The sequence below is a fragment of the Castanea sativa genome, chromosome 4, assembly GCF_040712315.1.
Source record: "Castanea sativa cultivar Marrone di Chiusa Pesio chromosome 4, ASM4071231v1".
In the NCBI taxonomy this organism is placed as follows: Eukaryota; Viridiplantae; Streptophyta; class Magnoliopsida; order Fagales; family Fagaceae; genus Castanea; species Castanea sativa.
This window is the reverse complement of record NC_134016.1, coordinates 26415181-26435478: the sequence shown is the minus strand read 5'-3', so window position 1 is coordinate 26435478 and position 20298 is coordinate 26415181. Positions and strand designations below refer to the sequence as shown.

Sequence of the window (20298 nt, the reverse complement as noted above, 5' to 3'; positions counted from 1 at the left end):
TCCAAATTCTTTTTTATTGTATATGACATGATGGTAGAAATAAATGATAATTTTGAAAATGATAAAAGGAACTTTGCAATAAATTAAGCTCTTCTTATCATTTAGTCGCAATAAATCATGGTAAAGATTACTAGAAAAATGGAAAACAAATTCTCTGGTACCTCATGATTGGTGAAACACAAAATTAAATATAATAAAATAGGACAAATGATACGTATTAAATGTTTGTCTTAAAATAAACATTTGAATTTGGGGAATTAAAATATTGGAACCCATTATCCTCCCCAATCCCTATAGTGGTTCAGCATCTTCAACATGTGGAGAACGTTTTGTAAGTTCTACAGTTCACACACAGCACCCAAAAATGAAAAGACAATATTGGTCGGACCTCGGGTTCAACGAAAATCCCATGTGCCACACGTTGTGGACTCCCTTCCTTGGTCCCAAATTCCACTCATAAAAATCCCAGTCTTTTGAGAACCAGATCTCTCTGCACATTATTATTGTGATCATTTCTGAAAAACAAAACCAAACACAAAGAAAAATAATCGAAACTAAGACTCTCTAAGTAGCTCTATCATGGCTTTCTCCTCATCAACAACAATATGGAACACAAAAACAACATATGACTACCCTGCTTCCAAAATCTCATGCTACTTCAATAACAATAACTCTTTCTCCACCAAACCACTTCGTTTCACTGCTTACTCGTCTGACTCCTCCTCATCACTAACACCATCTTCTTCTTCTTCTTCTTGTTCAACATCCTCTTGTTCTTGTTCTACTTATTATTATGCAGCTACTTCCAGATATGTAAGAAACCAGAAATCTCCAGAGAATGAAAGGACCCATGATGTCACTTTCTCTATTGTACATTCTGATGGTTCCAATAAATTTGAGCAGAAGATAAATAAAGCTAAGGCCCATAATTCTCTGAAGAGGGGATTGAAAGCGATTGCAAAGAAGCGGCCTTTGTGGCAAAAATTTTGGTTTTCCTCCAAGAGGATGAGGAGTATTATCTTGCTCAACGTCATTACTATCGTCTATGGTATTCAACTTCTATTTCTTTCTTCATATTCATGCATAATTTAATCAATAGTGTGTATATTTTGTTGGAATATTAGAATATTGGTTAAGTTATTAAATTCACCGCTTTCATTACCTTTTCAGAAATTAATAATTTATCAGGTAGTTCGAGTTTGAACATGTGTTCGGAGTATCTCCGATTTAAAAAGTTAAAAATTAAATATATTGTGCTACATTTAGTAAGGGAATTTTGTCCCTTCATGTAAGGAAAGTGTTAGAATATTGGTTAAGTGAATAAATTCATGATTTCTTATTAGGAGAATGGGTAATTTAATTTGATTTGTATTTATGATCATTCATATAGTATTGGTAAAATTAAAGAGAGAAGCAATGTCACATCCTATGAAAATTCAGTAGTGGGTAGCCTTTGTATCTATGCTGGGATGAAGCTTAATACAGTTTTGGTAATTGTAAGAGTATGCTAACATAGCAACCTTAAAAGCTAAGAAGCACAAACATTTCATTTAGGATGCCATACTTGCCATGTCATATATAATTTTTAGAAATTGCTAGTGTTTCCTTGTCCTACCATACCCATATCTGTGCTTCCTAACTTAAAAGCTCAGTAATGGATGCCAATGTCTTGAGCTACATGTTTTGTACGGTATGTTTCTGGTAAAAAACAAAAAGTAATTTAAATAAAAAATCACCTGCTAAGAGATTTCCAAATTAGTATATTTGCTGCCAGTAAATTGATTAGTGCATTTGAATTTTATTTCTGTTTTAATGAAAATGTGATAAATAACTTCATTTGGTGGTTAAGTGTCTGTTTGACATGATTAATTTTACCAGTTTATTTTACTATTCAACTTATTTTACTATTTTTGTAGTATGATCGTTCTCTTTTATTGAAGACATAAAACCTAATCTTGTTATTAATCTGCTCTACCAATTATTATCCCCCCACCCCCCTTTCTTTCTTTGGCTTTAAATTGCTTTCATGTTTTAAAATATTGGTTTTTGAAGACAAAATTTATGTAGATTGTTGATTTTATTTTATTTTAGTCAAATTAAGAGTTCATAAGACAAAATAAGTATAGATATAAACCAGTCAAGTAAGTTTCCAACTTTTCTTATATTGGCTCGAGTGAGTGACAAGCACAAAAGCCTGGCCCCTTGAACATTTCGTTTCTATTAATGATTTGGCTTCCTTGTTCTCAATCTGGATTTTTTTTTAACTGTTTTAAAATTTTTGGTGTTTTATAACTAGCCTTGAATCATGAATATGATTAGATGTTGCCAACAGATAATTCACTTCATAATTTACTGCCAAAATGTCCAAGGCACGTATGACGTACCTCTCCATCTTTTTTGAAAATAAATGGCAACCATCCAGCACAATCCACCTCTATTTGATGAGACAATCGCCTCCTATCATATGTAATTGTTCTTGCACAAATTCATTTGCACTTGTGGTTCTTGCTGTAAGGATCACAATTGACTGCCTAGAGGAAAGCCAAGCAATAATGTGCACTCAATCACATATTAACACCTTAGTGCAAACTGTGTGAGGACCTCACAGGGTTTGGACAGAACAATTAGTATTACTTAGACAACAGAAATTTTGAAGTATCAGTCACTAAATTATTCCCAAAAGATCACTTTAATGCCTTTATCAAGAATACCATTTGCTATTTTTGGTTGTGAGTGACATAATTAAGGACTCATATTTTCACTTCTTGGTAAATCAATAACTTCATGTTTCAAACATCCTAAATTTATATCATGACTCATTAAGGATTATTTTGGTTTCAAACTGCAGCAAGTGACATTCCGATTGTGAAAGGTGTTGAAATGAGTATGGACCCAGCGACCTTCTCTGCAGTGCGATTTGTTGTCTCAGCCATCCCATTTTTGCCATTTGTCTTTCGTGCTCGAGATGATATTAAAACCCGCAATGCAGGGATGGAGCTGGGATTGTGGGTTAGTTTAGGGTACCTTATTGAGGCAATTGGTCTACTTACAGCTGATGCTGGGCGTGCATCATTCATTTCATTGTTTACAGTAAGCAAACTCCTTACACATTTCTTTTCCCCTGTAATCATTAGATATGCAATTATCACAAAGAAAAGTTAGATTTCATGACTTGTTTTCAGAAAATTTCTATGATTCTCAGGGATGGCACAGAAGATTTGATACTTCGTTGCCAATAAGTTCTCCAAAAAATTTTTTTTTTGGGGGGGGGGGGGGGGGGGGGGGGGGGGGGGGGGGAGGAGTAATATATATTTAAAATAGCTTTTCTCAATCATATCTCCATGCATTGCTTTGTTTTACCATCACAATAAGACGTTTCCTATCCAACATGACTGAGACTCCTGATTTGTCAAGTGAAAAAATTAATCTCAGAAAGAAGCAGAACAGTAAAGTTTAACAATTTCCTACTAATTTGAACAGGTTATAGTGGTTCCTTTGCTTGATGGCATATTAGGAGCCTATATTCCTGCCCGTACCTGGTTTGGAGTTCTCATGTCTACTCTTGGGGTTGCTATGCTGGAATGTAGTGGATCTCCTCCAAGTGTAAGCGCTGCATAATTCCTTATCAGAATATCTTGTTGATTGTATTGTAACTTTTGATACCATTAAAAGAAGAATAATCTTATGCCCAAAAAACAAAAAAAAAACAATGATCTGCACCAGATTGTTTGCTATGAGATAATTTTATCTTAATTTCATAAAGTCCCAATATTTTCAGGTTGGAGATCTTTTGAACTTTTTAAGTGCAATATTTTTTGGAATTCACATGCTTCGAACGGAACATATATCAAGAAGCACAAAGAAAGAGAACTTCCTACCACTTCTTGGATATGAGGTTTGTTTCCTTGTCCTGAATGTACTTCCTCCTCAAATGCACTTATACATGCCTCTTTTGACGATGCATGATTTTCAATTTATGCATATGAAAAAATTCTACGGTTTCGTTTAGGTGTGTGTTGTTGCTCTGTTATCCACAATCTGGGTTTTAATTGGAGGATGGTTTGATGGTGTTAATGGTTTTGACCAATCAACATGGACATGGACAGAACTATGGGATTGGATTGTCACATTTCCATGGATGCCTGCTCTATATACTGGCATATTCTCTACTGGATTATGCTTATGGGTGGAGGTATTGTTCCTTAGCTCTTGCACTACCTGCTTTACAAACTAATTTAGGACCAAGTGAGCATATGACTCCGAATTGAACTGTATGTCTTCCATTAGGAGGTATCATTCCTTAGCTCTTGCACTACCTGCTTTACAAATTAATTTAGGACTGAGTGTGCATATGACTCCCAATGGAACTGAATGTCTTCCATGTCTTTCAAGTTACTTGTGCTTTATTTGTGTTTTCTATATGATCATGAATCCGGGCATGCCAAGTAAGTTCAGTATTAAGTAGTTATTTCGACAATTTATATGGATGCTCTGACTTCAACAGTTTGCTTTGTTTTCCTGGCCCCTTTTTCTGACAGTAGGGCATGAGGCTTGAGGTTACTTGGGCATTCCAATTGAGAAGTAGAAATGGATTATGTGAAGTTTTGATTAAGTTTTAAAATTTTCCCAAAAAAATTATGCCTTACATGCATCTTCAAGAAATCTCTCCATCAGTAATGTCAAGCATATCATTCGTGCCAGAGATGTAGTTTCTAAGAAAAACTCTATTGTTAACTCCAGTCAATCCTCCTTCAAATTTGGTCCTTTTTGGCTGTGACAAGTGAAAGTGCTTCTTGTTCTTTTGCATTGTTTTTGGCATGTATTTAGTTCTTTTTTTAGTATGGATTACCGCAGCTTGTTCTTGTTTCTATAGATGGCAGCCATGCGTGATGTTTCAGCAACAGAAACAGCAATAATTTATGGGCTGGAGCCACTCTGGGGTGCAGGTTTTGCATGGTTTCTCCTCGGTGAAAGGTGGGGTATGAGTGGATGGATTGGCGCTGCTCTTGTGCTAGGTAAGAAATAACATTAAGAAGTAACAATCCCTTTTATCTTCTTTTTATCATTTGGTTTAAAAAGATAAAACCATTATCAGGCATTTGTGTTTTAGATGCAAATTGCAGCTATCTTTAGACTTGAATTTTTAATTTTGAATGTTCTATCACCCTATTCACCATGCTTTCAGCAGAATATCTAACTTTCCTCATTTTCCTGTTTTCCATGATTTTGTTAGAAGAATTGTATTTAAGCACTTATAACCTTAAGGAAGCATCAGAGTGATATAAGTATAGCAAATCTTTTCAGCATTTATAACCGATCATTCTCTTCTTTTTCATATTTTAGTATTGCTGGATGTATTGCTTCTTCACCATTTTGCATTTTCATTCATTCACTTTTCAAATTCAGAAGAAAAATTAAACATGAACGAATAAAAGTTTCAATTCGATCCTGGATGTTACATACACTACTTTTTTGTGTATTAACCCCTTACCGTTTGTTTGCACTTTATATTACATTCTTATTCAACATCCGATGGTTGTTTTTCCTTTTTCCAACTACAAGAATTTCTTTTTCTTTTTTAATCCTGGGGAGTGACAATTTTCTCATCTATTGTGTTTACTTTTCATATCAATATAACAATAATGTTAAAACACTCCCCTTCCCCTCCTCTCTCTAAAACAAAAAGGCAACTTTTAGATTATGAAAAAAGACAAGCAAAATGAAAATCAGAACTGACATAAGGCTAGTGTTTCAAACTCATTTTCAAAAAAAAGTGTACCAAACTCACTAGGCTACATTTTATGTTAGGGGGAAGCTTAATGGTACAGATGTTTGGATCCTTACCAGTCAATAAACCTACTGAGGTTGAAGAGGCTAATCAGAAAGGCAATCTTCTGCTAGTTCCAGAAAAGCGAAAAGTGCAAAGTGCTCTCTCTACTTCACCAGTAGTTGTCAGGACCAAGAAGGACGTAATAGATTTGTTATAGTGATCCCTTTAGTGATCTCTAAATGTTTGTTTTTTTGGATAAATCTTTGGAAGAAGCATAAATCTATAGGTGTATATATAAAGCTCTTTTGTTTTTTGTTTTTTGTTTTCGTTTTTTTTTTTTTTTTTGTTTTGAGGGGGAGTTTTTTTGTAGTTAGTAAATCGTAATCTATTATGTTTGTTCTCATGGTGGCACAACCATAGCATGATCAGATTATAGGAAAAATATCCTCTTGACTCTGGTAACCAGCTATCACTCCAAATTTTGATTGAACTACCATTGCCCACGCTCCATTTAGCTCCCTTTTTTATCACTCCAAATTTTGATTGAACTACCATTGCCCTCGCTCCATTTAGCTCCCTTTTTTATAACTTCCCGACCCTTCAAGATACTCTTCCAGGCATAAGAGCCTAACTTAGAGTTCTTTGCTTCCAAAATAGAACAATTTGGGAAAAGGCAAGCCTTAAAGACCCAATAGAAGAGAGATTTTTCACTATGCATCAACCTCCAAGCTTGCTTTGCCAATAGAAAATCATTGAACTTAGCCAAATCTCGGAACTCCATACCTCCCACTATTTTGGATATACACAAATCCTCCCATTTGACCTAATGCATTTTCCTCCTATCACCTCTTTGCCCTCACCAAAATTTTCTAATTAGTACTTCAATTTCCTTACAAAGTCCAATGGGTAATTTAAAACAACCCATTGTATAAGTAGGAATAGCTTATACAATGGATTTGATCAAGACTTCTCTTCCAGCATATGACAAAAGCCATTCTTCCCACCCTTGCAATTTTTGCCAGATTCTCTCCTTAAGATTGCTAAAACTAGCTTTTTTTTCCTCCCTTCCCACAAAGGATGGCAGCCCCGAGTATTTCTCATATTGCTGAATTCCCTATACTCCAAAGCAATCTTAATCTGTCGCTGGGCATCCTCAGAGGCAGATTTGCTAAAAAACATTGTGATCTTGTTTTTGTTTATTTGTTGACCTGAAACACGTTCATAGTCATCAAATAAATGTAGGACATTAGCACAATCATGAGAAATAGCTGTGTGTCCATGGTAGTTAATTAGGTTTTTTATACTTTATTTGTTTATTCTAGACTCAAGTATTTTAGTAATTTTACAATTGTTGAGTATGTGTCGTGAGTTTTCTTTTATTAATAAGTCCTATTTAGTTTATGGGCTTTTATTCATAAGTATTATTTAGTTTATGGGTCTTTATGTATGTACTATTTTTAATTCAAAAATTTTGGTTTTCTGGTCAAAGTAAAAGTTAAGAATAGGGATTATATAAGTTTTTTAGTGTACTTAAACAAGTTGAAATTGATTAATAAAATTATTGAGCGGTACACGGGAGAGTTGTATGCTGCGTTCAAAAAAGATAAATCGCTCTCAAAAAGGAGTCTATTGATTCCCTTTTTGATATTGAGACATATTGGTATTAGGATTTTTTTTTTTCTTCCTCCTTTTCATGGGTTACTACTCATCGGCACTATCTGCATGCTACTGTTCATAGATACTATTTAAGTATTTTTTAAAAATCCTATTTCTATATATTTTTTTTTTTTCATCTTTTGCAATCATAAATCCAAAACCCCTTCCCCAATTTTTTCTACGTAATCCCAATGATCACAATCTATCTAAAATCAGATGTTGAGTGTGTGTGGCTAATCCCAGACATGTACACCTAGCCCTAGCTTCATCACATTTGGCCTTTTTCTAAATTAGAAAAAGAAGGATTTGCTCTTCTTCCAAAGGATCAGCTACCCATTGGCATTGACTGTCTAGTGAATTATGTGAAATTATTATGAATATAGGGAATCAAGTATGCACAACCACTTTCTCGACAAGACAAAACAACAACAACAACAACAACAACAACAAAAAGAGAATGTACAGCCAAGTTATTTATATCCTTGGATGCATTCTCCAAAATTGCAACACTCGGAAATATAAATGAGCCAATGAGGACTAGATTTGATAGAATTCATTTTCAGACCAAGCAAGTTTGTATCCGAAGCAAGCCACCGTAAGTAACGGTGGTGGGGGCTCGAGTAAGGTAATGGTGATGCAAGGCAGACACATTATTTTGTAACCATACTTGGTATCATGTACATGCCGATCACTTCCTAATTTCCAATCAAATAGAATAGATGAACTTGGTGGTCACGTTGTGGGGGCATGTCTTGGCATGGGGTTAGTAAGGTCATGATGCTTGTCTGATAATTTCCGGCAACATTGCAAATGGTCACGCTACAAATAATCGCATTTAATTTTTTTTTTTAAAAGAAAGGGTCCCATAAACATCTTGAAGCAACTTCATTCAAACTTATCCATACATGTCAGACGCATTTACTACTCTCTGCAACAGCCTTATCCAGCAGACGCTTTGGCTCAGCCAGGCCCCCACCTCTTCAACCACTTGTCACCATAAACTAGGCACTCACTGTCTCATGCATAATCTGATAGAACTCATTGTAAATTGTAGCTAAGTTAGTTTGAAGTCGGTGGCCTATAAATAGCTACTTTGTAACTATAGAGAGGCAGAACTTAATCTGCTTCAACATGTGTCATGCTTCAACATGTGTCATATGTTTGTGAAGATAGCCTCAAGATAAAATCATTCCATGAAAATGGAAAACCCTACTATGAGGGCAAATCACCCTCTGGCCACATATGGTGAGATATTTGTGATTGTGTTGAATGCAAAGAAGAAGAAGCCTATGATGACGATCATCCAAGAAGAAGGAAGAAAAAATTTACCCAACAAAATGGCTATTTATAAGCCACGGGCTTCAAACTAACTTAGTTACAATTTACAGTGAGTTTTGTCTAATTATGCATGAGATAGTGGGGGCTTGATTTATGGTGACAAGTGGTTGAAAAGGTAGGGGCTTGGCTGAGCTAAGGTGTTTGCTGGATAAGGCTGCTGTAGAGAGTAGTAAATGCATTTGACATGCATGGATAAATTTGAATGAAGTTGCTTCAAGATGTTTCTGGGACTTTTCTTAAGTGTTAAACACTTTCTAGTAGAAATGGACATGTCCTCCTTCCTGAAAATGCTTCAATTCAAACGGAAAATGGTCAAATTGGTTTTCACAATGGTTCTTCCAAGTCAAGCATATCAAAGGAAAAAATAACCTGATCACTTACTTCCTTATATATATATATATATATATATATATCATTCCAATTTTAGGGGAAATTGGGCTTTTGCCCTTATTTTACAAAAAATCTAGCAATATGTCTCTATTTTAAAACTATTTTGTCTCTATTTTGAAGCTCGATTTTTAGAAAATTGAGTTATGCCAAATCAAACTTTAAATAAATAGATAAATAAAAAAAGGTGTGGAACTCGAGTTCCATCAATTTTTTTTTTTTTTTAAGTTTGATTGTCTACAACTCAATTCTCTACAAATCGAGTTTTACATTGAAACTTGATTTTGAGAAAATCGAGTTTCAAAACAGGGACACAAACATAAATAGTTTCAAAACAATGACATATTGCTAGATATTTTAAAAAATAGAGGCAAAAGCCCAATTTCTCCCTAATTTTAGGTCATGTGTCCTAAATTATTTATTTTTAAAGAAAATTTTATTTTATTTTTTTAATTTTGAAGTCAAATGTGAGACCACATTATAAATATCTATCCAAATAAGTTATTGCGTAAAAACCACATCATAAATATCTATCCAAGAAAGTTATTGGGTACAAAAACTTAAAAATCTAGAATTAAAGATTATAGAAAAATTTTAAAAAAATAATATTCTTACAAGACTTTTTAAAGAGTTAAAAATATATATATAAGAATGACTATCAATAATATTTAAATTATATATGTAAGAATTATACTATGCATCTTAATGTACATCTTTTAAGTATATTCATACATATGCATGAAACTACAAGCTGATAATAGTAAAATTTGGACAAGTGATAACAAACTCGATCATGATATTGATTTTTTCTAGATACCCAAGTTACAATTTTATTTCCAATAACAAACCACTGATATCATTAAACGAAGCAAAGATAAACATCCTAGTTCCAACTGCTTGTTCTTTTATTCTACTGGAAAGTTGATTAGCTATTCTCTATCTCATTATTCAAAGATAAAAGTTTAGATGAGATGAGAATGCAACACATATAGGATGGTCATCAACCATCAGCTAAAAGCATACAATCAACACCAAAGATTGTTGAAAATACATATATTAAAAGCTACAACAGCCAGGGAAAATGATCTGAAACAGTATCAGTTTTTACTGGCAATGAACAGGCCCCATCTCTGCTCACCAGTTGAAGTCCTAATCAGCTTTGCTTTCCATCCTCCAACTATGTCATTGTAGTCTTCCTGCAGATTATCAAGAGAAACAAAAGAGAAGAAAAGAATTAGTACAAACAGTAAAGGAAAGATCAACCAAAAGTGAAGGGTAGATTTTAAAGAGGAAAATGCACCTCAGAAAAGTCCTCAATGAATGCATCCTTGTCCTTCTCAACAGCATTCAATTCCCTCTGCAGAACTTGAATGAACTGAAGCACAACAGTTGTCTTAGATCAGTAGGCTCAACCTAGTTTATTTTCAACACATACAAAAGCACAGATCTACACAAACCTGCTCAGTACGATCCTCTGCAATGACATCAGTAAAACCAGCATCACGAAGCATCTGCACCACGGTTAAAACAAGAGTCCACTATGTCAAGGAAATAAGGAGAAAAGGCCATGAAAAAATTCTTGCAAGGCGTGAAATGAGACAAATTTTTAAATGCAAACATACCTGGCCATATGATTTAACATCATGGAGATCATATCCTCTTTGCTTAATATATTCAGCAAATTCCAGAGATGGAGTTCCAGCATTCTTGCAGTAATCACTGATAAGAACTTTGCCTCCAGGCTTCAACCACTTGTAGAAGGATCTGAATAATGCAGGTTTGTCCTGAAAATTAACCAACAAACATTCAAATTTCAAACAGTGTGTATCTAATTGTTCCACATTGTCCATTAAAAATAAGAAATAAAATAAATAAACAATGCTTATGACTGTTCAAGTAACAGGAACCCCCCCTCCAAAAAAAAAATTTAAAAAGAAGGAAGAATAAGCGCCTTACTTGAATGTGCAAAATGGTGTCTCGGCTGTATATCACATCAAATGAATTCTCAGGATAAGTTTTCTTAGTGCAATCAGCAACTTCAAATTCAACTGAGCAGCTCAGTCCAATAGCACGTTCGAGAGCAAAAGAAACCATATTTATGGAGAGATCAATCCCAACAACATCCACATGAAAGTTATTAGCCATATAAAAGTCACCTCCCCCAATGCCACATCCAACATCTAGGACCTTCTGGCCAGGCTTAAGTTCCAACTTTTGCACAAATTCTTTAGTTGTATCTGTTCAAAGACACGAGTTCACTTAAACATAATTTCAAAGATTTAAATTTGCATTTTAGTTATGAACCTTCTCCCCATCTTTCTAGGTAAGGAAAAAATGAATTCAGAAAAGTTGTCAAGTAAAACATATAGTTTTTCTGATTTTCTAATTATCTTTTAGGTTTTAAGGTAAAATGTTTAATACCTAAAATATTCATTATTTGTAAAGTTCCAAAGACTGTTAGATGTTGATACATGCACGCACACACACCCACACAGTCACACATATATATGTTCAATTACCCAAGGGGTGGCACAATCAACAGGGACCACGTCTCATGAAGTGCAGGTCACTAGTCAACTCTCCCATTGGAGCCATAGACTTATCAAAAAAATGTATGTAAAGTTCAATTCCCCCTGAATAATGATAATAGTAATAATAACTGTTCCAAATTCTGAACAATGCAGATAGTGAAGTTGGCAAAAGTATACAAAACAATAAAAGAAAAAGGCAAAGAGGTATGTCATTGTGTGAAATTTTATTAAAGTACCTAAGATAATGTCCTCACATTTTCAATAGTAAAGTAGAAATGTTTTATTAATCAAGAGTTTTGTCAAATTAGTGAGTCAACATACAAGGGCATGTCATCTTTCCAAAAAATATATTTATAATACAAATTGTCATAATACTAATATGTTATTATGTTAAACAAACCAAAACAAAAAGATGTTGAAGTTCTAAGTAATAACACAGAATGCTGTTCGCCTCTGCATTGCTTATAGAGAATGTGATTCAGAAGGCCTCGATGACAAAAGCCTTCTTCAAGACGTCAAAACAAATTCAACAGAGAAATAATCCAACATCTATGCAACATATTGAAGGTTTTCTATAACAATCAAAAAGTTTAATGAGATGCAATGGTGAACAGATGTTGCCATTAGTAGGACTAAGTAATATCTAACTCAAATACTCAGTATTCTGCTATTAAAAATTTAAAATAGTCAATCCTATGACAGATTTGTACAGAACCATCAGTAACTCCTTCAATTTTGAGCATGATTTTTATTTTTCTTTTCTCCTTTTATCTTCACTACTACACCCTATATGTGGGAAGAGAGAGAGAACAAACAGGTGGTCAGTAATGCATACAGAACACATGGTTAGTAAGGCATACCTATCCCTCCTGTGCTCACAAAACCTTGTCCAAAGACACGCTCATAACGTAATATGCCACTAGATTTATACTGAACATTGTCTAAGAATTGCTGGAACCCCCTATCATCCTCCGACCTGACTTTTTGCCATATCCAGCAAATCTGCATTTCAGAAACATTAAGGCACATCTTGTCAGATATTCAATGTAAAAAAAAAAAGAATGAGATTCACATAAAACCCATCAAATTACCTGATTCTGATTCTTTTTGTTTCGCACATAAGCTCCAATGCATTTGCAGCCAACAAAAGAGAGTTCAAAGGAATTTCCAGAACCATCAAGTACATGGCATTCTTTAAAGATCTGCAGCAAATATAATCAGAAATAGATCCTTGCAAAAAGAAACTTTTTGCTTTATAGACAGCATGTCTTGACAGGTCAACCCTGTCCTTCTCATATTTTTTAGCACATGAAAACCATGCAGATGAAAAACTTATATATAGACAAAGACAATACATACACACATATCTGTATTTATGCATGTATGCATGTGTCTATATATATATATATATAAATATAGATAGATGCATGAAAAGAAAAATACCTAAAAGAACTTGATTATGGATTTTGTTGGATAAATTTACATTACCACATCTTTAAACAAAGCAACTTTAAAAGACACTATGGCCAAATAACAAGACAACTATCCATCACAGACAGGATGGATAGATGATTAATTTAAAACCATCTTCAATACTTTCTCTAAAACAAGAACTATTATCTAAAAAACAAGAACTATTATGACAGGGCCTGATTTCAAATTTTAATGCAGTCAAATCAAACTCCCAATGTGGCTGACTTAACTCCACTAAAAGTTCAAGTCTAAGTGTCTAACATTTGAGTCTAGTCCAATGTGAAAATGCGTTTTCTTGTCATTTACACTCCAAAAGAAGAGCATTAATTAAAACATCTTTGATTATAGTCTCTCATTACATATTTGATCAACAAAATTGAGCAGGTCCATGCAAGTGTCAAGTAAAGAAATTGACAAGAAGGCAAACCTTTGTATAAAATCTGGGCTCCCGATAGTGGGTTGGGTTGTACTTTCGCTTGCTGTCTCCAGATTGATGGAAACAAGACTCTCTAAAGAAAATAAACCCACCAACCCTCAACCACTTGACCATTCTTTCTGCCAAATCCTCCACCTGAGATACACATAAAGAAAAATGCATACAGATAACAGTCAGAAAAGAGGTTGATTAACTTGCAGTTCCCAAGAACTCCAAAGTCCTAACAAAGAATGAAGAACAAATCTAACATGTTTTCTGTTCAATCATTAAGAAGTTGGAATAAGTTCACCCTTTCACTCTAAAGTTAGACCATGTATGAGATACTGGAGGTTGGACTCCCTTGATGCAGTTCAGTAATTTTCAAATTCTTGCATATAATTTCTGTTTCCACTTACACGTACCAAAATGGCATCAGAACCTAGGCATGGACCAAACAGTGGAGCAATTAGAGTTGCACCGACACAAACACGGGTACGGATACGACACGGGTACGGATACGAAGGTACGGCAATTTTTGAAAAATAAGGGTACGACACGGCGTGGGTATGGCAGCTAAATAATTAATTAAATTTTATATTTAGGCATATTTTTTAATATTTTTAGACCTAAAATACGTTTAGGTCTAGAATTTAAATTATCTAAGAACTACAAATAAGTAAACACCCAAAGTAGTACAATAATACACACAAAATGTTTAGAGTACAAACAAAAAGTTTAAATAGGCTACATTCAACATCAAACTAAAAACATAAAAGGAAAACAAGCTTTAAACTTTCAAACCAAAATTTTTGCATCTTTTACTTCGTTCACACTAATGCATATTCCAACCCAAGAGTATATGAGGGGAAAAAAAAAAGGTTTTTCTTTTTAAAACAAAAAACTAAAATAAGCCAATATTGAATTGACTATATAAACTAAAATTTGGTAATGGGACACCTTGGAGGCCAAGATCTAGATGGACTGGCATCCTCATTTACAATCAAAGCAGCAAGCTTTTTGGAGGTTGGATTAAACACAGATATAGATGGACCGGAATCCTCATTTTCAACATTCCTACTAAAGCAGAGGCTCTTTTGTTTTAGGGAATATTAGCACAAGATCAACGGTATGTGTTTGTCCACATGTCAAAATCTGTGAGTTTTTCTTTTTCTTTTTTCACTATTTGCCGTGTCAGAGGTGTCCGCGCCGTGTCAGAGAAAGGGAAAAAAAAAAAAAAGGCACCTCTCGGATGCCAGAAAATGGACTGTCTTACCAGTACCGGTGTCCGACACGTGTCCAACACCGGTACTTTGCCAAAAATGGCGTGTCAGTGCAACCTAAGAGCATCCTGTCAATTCTCTTATCACTAGCCAACAACTCATGGAAAACATTATTGAGTTATTCACCAGACTCAATACATCTCAACCACACCATGAAGGAGGAAGCTCCCAAACTGTCACATTGGACAACCATGAGAGGCACAGAGGTAATGGGAATCATAAAATAGAGAAAAATCCTCCAAAAATGACCCAACCCATGCTTGAAGAATTCATGTTTAGGTAGTTTTTTTTTTCATATATAGATTGGTATAATTTTAGTTTCTAAACTGTGACATGGCACCAACATCCAAGTTTTCAATCTTTAAGTACTTGTAACCACTAAGCAATATGCACAAGGACATTCTTTTTAGTTTGTACCATCAGCAACAGGTTCAAAACTAATATACTTAACTCTACTAAACTCAAAAAACACCAAGTATTATTGAAGCAGGCAGTAAACTCAATATGATTTACCTCCTTATCTGAAAGATACATAAGTAGCCAATTGGAGAATATCAAGTCCAGTGATTCATCAGAAATTTTCAGGTCTGGGGATGTCACATCTGCACACGCAAACTTGACATTCTTGTAGTGTCCATTGGTGCTTTCATTCTACAAGAATAAGATTGGAAAAAGATTAGTCAGATTAGTTCTATTAAAAAAACACATGTTTTTTCTTCAGCAAGGTGAGGAACTAAAGCTACCTTCTTTATCACACTGTCAATGAAGTCCAAAGCAATAAGCTGGCCAGCCTTCTTGGCTAATTCACCAGTAAAACGGCCAATACCCGCTCCAAGTTCCAAAACAGATTTTCCTTCATATGGTGGGAGTAGTGAAAGCACCTGTTTGTAATCCAGTTAATTAAGTTCTGGATACTCAACATTGACATCTTTTTCTTTTCTTTTTTTCTTTTTTTGAGGGGGTGTGGGATGAGTATTTTTGGCCCAAGTGATCAACATTGAACATATTAACAACAAGCATCTGAACTACAAAATTTTTTTTTACAATGTGGTTGGTTCGTTAGTTTCATATGAAGCCATGGAATAATACAAGATTAATTGCTTTAGCAAAATCAGAACTAGGTATGAACTTGAAAATAGTATTAGGGTGTATACAATGCTGAACAAGATACAGAAATCTTAAAGGAAAAACCGGTCGAATTTTATATTTCGACCAGCAACAAGGAGTAACAAAGCACTTTGGGGGATATGTCTAGATGTGAAAATGCGTGTAACGTTGTTTAAAAATTGAAAACATGTTGTTAAACTACTATACCAAAAGGGCTACTCACTCAAAGCATTGAGCTTAGTTTAGTTTCAACCCATACTTTTTGGCTTTTATATATATGTTTGGCTTTCCCAAAAAAAAAATAATAATAATATATATAGCTTTTTAAAAAATACCAATTAACCTTGATCTGTGTTCTCAAATTGACATTACTGAATAGACCTCCCTTGATAATTAACTAGTAAAGATTAATTTTCAGAGTCTAGAGATGGAGACTGCAAAGAGACAATGAAAGTTTGTCAAATATATGGACCAATCCAATATAGAAATATGCTACCGCCACTGAAAATATGTACCAAATTTTTCAGTGGAGCCAAGCTTGTGAGTGTAAAGTTGGGTTTTTTTTTTTTTTTTTGGTTTAGCATTACTCAATTCAATAACACTTTAGATTTCTTTTTTTTTTTTCTTTTTTTTTTAATAAAAATAAGTCACAAGAACTGTAGATTTCTTGGTCATCACGGTTGTCAAATCTTTACTTTGAAAATCAAACGTGAATGATGGACGGATTGGCTAATGGCTTTTAGAAGAAGTTTGTCAAAAAAGTACAGCTGAGGCTTAAAAATGTTAGTCAATGGTCACACAAAACGTGCCACAATCACAGATTCGATCACTTAAATTGGCAAGTAGAGTATCTGAATACCTTGCACATAACACTCTCTCAAATAAAGTATCTGTAAAATTTAACTCTTGAAGCATCTAATAAATATGACTGTTTAACTTTTCATCAATCAAGCCCGCCAATGTCTGTGTTTAGTGTCACATATTTTGTTCCCAATTTATAATTTACCCGTGAACGTGGCAAATTGGACCCCGTAGAAAAAGAAAAAGTATACATGTGATCGACCCAAATATATATATATATATATAAAAGCCAAACCCAAAATGTGGGTCTAAAATGCAAATAATGAGAGAGAGCAAATTATAATTACTTCAGGACGCTCTTCTTTGTCAAGATCAGAGGCTTTGGAATCGAGCATCATAGCCTCAACGGTAAGATCGGCAGAGTGCTCGATCCAATAGTTCTTCTGCACCTCTCGCTCCTCTCCTTTAAAAAAATTAAACATCACGAGACACGCCAAACAGTTGAGTTAAGGAGACTCTTGACAATAATTCCGTTATTTCTTTATAAAAAAAAATGGAAATGAAATGGAGTATTTACCTTGAATAGTAGCAGCCATTGTGAGCGAAACGTAGAAGACAAAAAGAAAAAAACTGGTACGAGGAAAAAAGAGGAGACAATATATAGGTAAGGTACTAAGAACCCTCAACGGCAACGCGAGATCTGGTAAAGCTCCTCGATCGGCGGTTGTGTGCTCTTCCTCGCTGCCGCATTAACCCTCACAAACACAAACACAAACAAACTCTCTCTCTCTCTCTCTCTCTCTCTCTCTCTCTACCTCTCTATTACTCTCTCTTTGTAATGGTGCTCTTCGTGCATTGAGTGGGTTTTATTTATAGAAAAAAATGCCCTCACACTTTTAACGTTTCTCTCTGTGTTTTTTTTTTTTTTTTAGGGAATCCAAATGAATCAGGCTTTTTCTCTATTTTTATTTTTTTTAATGGACCTTTCCGCGTAATTCCCATCTGGACTTTAGCCCACTTTCAGGAGAAATTAGGACAGCTTACATGGTCTTCTAACCTCTCAAATAATAAAATGTTGTTATTTACGTAAATATGACATCATCTAATAATTTTTATTTTTTATTCCTTATACTGATTAGGAAATACACACATACATTTTCATAAATGGCATCATCTTATTGTTAGGGAGGACCACATCAACGGTCCTCCGGATGTAAATAATAATTTCTCTAATTGTAGTCTCTCTCCACTATTTGGGCCATACTTTTCTGACTATTTTTTTTTTATCTCTTTAGATATATGCCAAGTGCCAACAAGAAAAATACACCTTTTTTTATTTTTTGTGTTGCATTTTGGGTTTATATTTAATTTACATGATGATACATCATTGATCCGTGTGTGTTTGTTTGGGGGCACCTCTTCTCAAACTCTTAAATGACTCTAAGACTGGCATTGAGGCCATCAAATTTGGAGTAGATCATGTAATTGTGTAGGATGTGTCCTTTTAATTGGGTTCTTAGGGAAGTTCACAATGATGCTCACGTATTTAGCCAATTTGTCTCCTAAAATTTTTGTATATTGTTGTTCTGATTTGGGTTTTAGTCCTCCTAGTTTTGTAAGTTAACTTTTGTAGGAAGCTGTCACGTTACTGGTTTTTGATTAGGGTGGCAAATGGATGGGCTGGGTCATAGATATTTTTTTTCTAGGGGAGGGTTATAAATGAGTTGGGTGTATAATTATCCATTTATGACCCATTTATATATAAATTAATTACCCATTACCCACCCAATCCATCTCACCAATTTAATCCAATATGACCCAAATACCTCTTGATGATGCATGAAAATGAGTAGGCTTGAATGTTTCGGGCTATGGTGATGGTTTTTTGGTCCTAAAAGAAAAGAAAGAACTGTCAAGGGTAACTGATGTAACCCGGCCAAGGACCCTCAGACGGTTAAGTGAATTTTCTTTCTAAAACACAAGGATGGGAAATTGTGAATAGTAGAACTCACCTTATTTGAATGGGACTTGCTTCTTTTGTAGAGAGTTAGAAGTGGACCTACTTATTTAGATTTACCTCCATCATGGGTGATGTGTGCAGGGCCAGCCCTAGGCCTAAGCCATTGCCTAGGGCCCCAATAAGGGAAAATCCCCAAATTTGGGGTCAAAATTTGTTTTTTTTTATAAATATTTTGGGAGATATTAAAAAAAAAATTGGTTTACATTTTTTTTCACTATAAAAAAGGTCCAAAGAATTAAGTAATGCTAAAGATAGAGATAAGACAAATTTAAATAAATAGATCTTACAAATAAATGTATTACTAATCACAAGTAATTCAAATATGAAAATGTTAAAAATACTATAAATTTTATTACATAACTTTTTTTTTATCTGTATATATTAAGAGAATTCAGAAAGTTAGTTATTGCTTTTTTTCCTGTCAAAAATTCTCCTAAATTAATTAACCAACAACTTTAAAATGGGGTTAAAATAGTAAATTGACAAAAGAAAGTTAGTTATTGTTTTTTTTTACTATCAAAAATACCCCTACCTAAAACTTAAAAATGGGATTAAAATAGTAAATTGACAAAAATAATAAATTCTTACTTCTACGCTGAAATACCTTCCTGCTTCTACTAAACTCCTACTTTTACGTTTATTTAAATTCCTACTTCTACTCACTAACTCCCTACAAAATAGGATCACTTTTTTGTTAGTTTTAAAACCCCTTCAATCTACAAAACTCACCCCACGTAATCATCACACCCTTAGATTTTTTTTTTTTTTTTGTGATTGGAAAAAGTAGAAATCTCAAATTATAATAAACGCAAATTATTAATCTTTATCCAAAAAATAGAAGAGTCTCTAAGTACATGCATGAGTGCATGCTTAGAGGCTAGTACAAGATAAAAGTTCTACTATAATCTAATCTAAGCGTATATGTGTGTGAAACTCCCTTCTAGAGACTTAAACCCCAGTCATTGCCCCTCGCACCCCATAAGCACTTAAATTTGTGGAGTGACCACTATGCTAAGGGTGCGCGGTGGTTTACATAACTTTTATAATTTGATGTAATAATGAATATGATAAGTGGACTCAACAAACTATTAAATGCATTTTTGAATGAATTTTTGTGATTGGTGATATATCTTTGTAATTCTCATGTTGGAAATTTTATAAAAGACAAAATTTAGCTACAAAATTAATTGTAATCTTAAACTATAATCTTACTCAAAATTATTAACATTACAACATATTTCAAAAATCTAACCGTTGGATTTCATATTCTTTACGCTCTTAATACACATGTCAAATTTTGTGCAAATTGAATATTATTTACTATATAATTTGTAAGATTATATTTTATGCACAATTTTAAACTAGAAAAACTTGCAATTTAACCAATTTATTGATAACATAGCTATTAATCTTGAATTTTTTAGAAATTTTACAAACATGGAGGATATAAGAAGAAAATGTAATTCAATGGTGGATTTGTCAAAATTCACTTCTAATAAAAAAAATTGAGTAATGTTGTA

The 20298-nt window shown here is 34.0% G+C and overlaps 2 protein-coding genes across 2 annotated transcripts; one reads left to right on the top strand and one right to left on the bottom strand.

Moving 5' to 3' along the window:
* The first annotated feature begins 299 nt into the window (after positions 1-299).
* LOC142630958 (uncharacterized) lies at positions 300-6083 on the top strand. Its single transcript, XM_075805016.1, has 7 exons — positions 300-1048; positions 2849-3090; positions 3481-3603; positions 3779-3895; positions 4010-4192; positions 4874-5015; positions 5809-6083. The coding sequence occupies exons 1-7, from the start codon at positions 580-582 to the stop codon at positions 5985-5987; spliced, it is 1455 nt and encodes a 484-aa protein (XP_075661131.1). The 5' UTR covers positions 300-579; the 3' UTR covers positions 5988-6083.
* A 3844-nt stretch (positions 6084-9927) lies between these two features.
* Positions 9928-17688, bottom strand: LOC142630931 (phosphoethanolamine N-methyltransferase 1). Its single transcript, XM_075804997.1, has 12 exons — positions 17336-17688; positions 17106-17221; positions 15594-15731; positions 15364-15501; positions 13583-13726; positions 12774-12884; positions 12543-12684; positions 11108-11388; positions 10774-10935; positions 10609-10662; positions 10452-10526; positions 9928-10347 (listed from the first exon to the last, which is right to left on the bottom strand). Exons 1-12 carry the CDS (start codon positions 17352-17354, stop codon positions 10249-10251), a joined length of 1479 nt encoding a protein of 492 aa, XP_075661112.1. The 5' UTR covers positions 17355-17688; the 3' UTR covers positions 9928-10248.
* Positions 17689-20298: the final 2610 nt, after the last annotated feature.

Excerpts from the sequence above, each read along its gene's own strand:
- LOC142630958 (XM_075805016.1), top strand. The coding sequence starts at position 580 with ATGGCTTTCTCCTCATCAACAACAATATGGAACACAAAAACAACATAT. Across the intron at positions 3,091-3,480 it reads CATTCATTTCATTGTTTACA|GTTATAGTGGTTCCTTTGCT; the intron begins GTAAGCAAACTC and ends TAATTTGAACAG. Across the intron at positions 3,604-3,778 it reads GTAGTGGATCTCCTCCAAGT|GTTGGAGATCTTTTGAACTT; the intron begins GTAAGCGCTGCA and ends CAATATTTTCAG.
- LOC142630931 (XM_075804997.1), bottom strand. Across the intron at positions 15,502-15,593 it reads TTGACAGTGTGATAAAGAAG|AATGAAAGCACCAATGGACA; the intron begins GTAGCTTTAGTT and ends TTATTCTTGTAG. Across the intron at positions 12,885-13,582 it reads AGCCCAGATTTTATACAAAG|ATCTTTAAAGAATGCCATGT; the intron begins GTTTGCCTTCTT and ends TATTTGCTGCAG.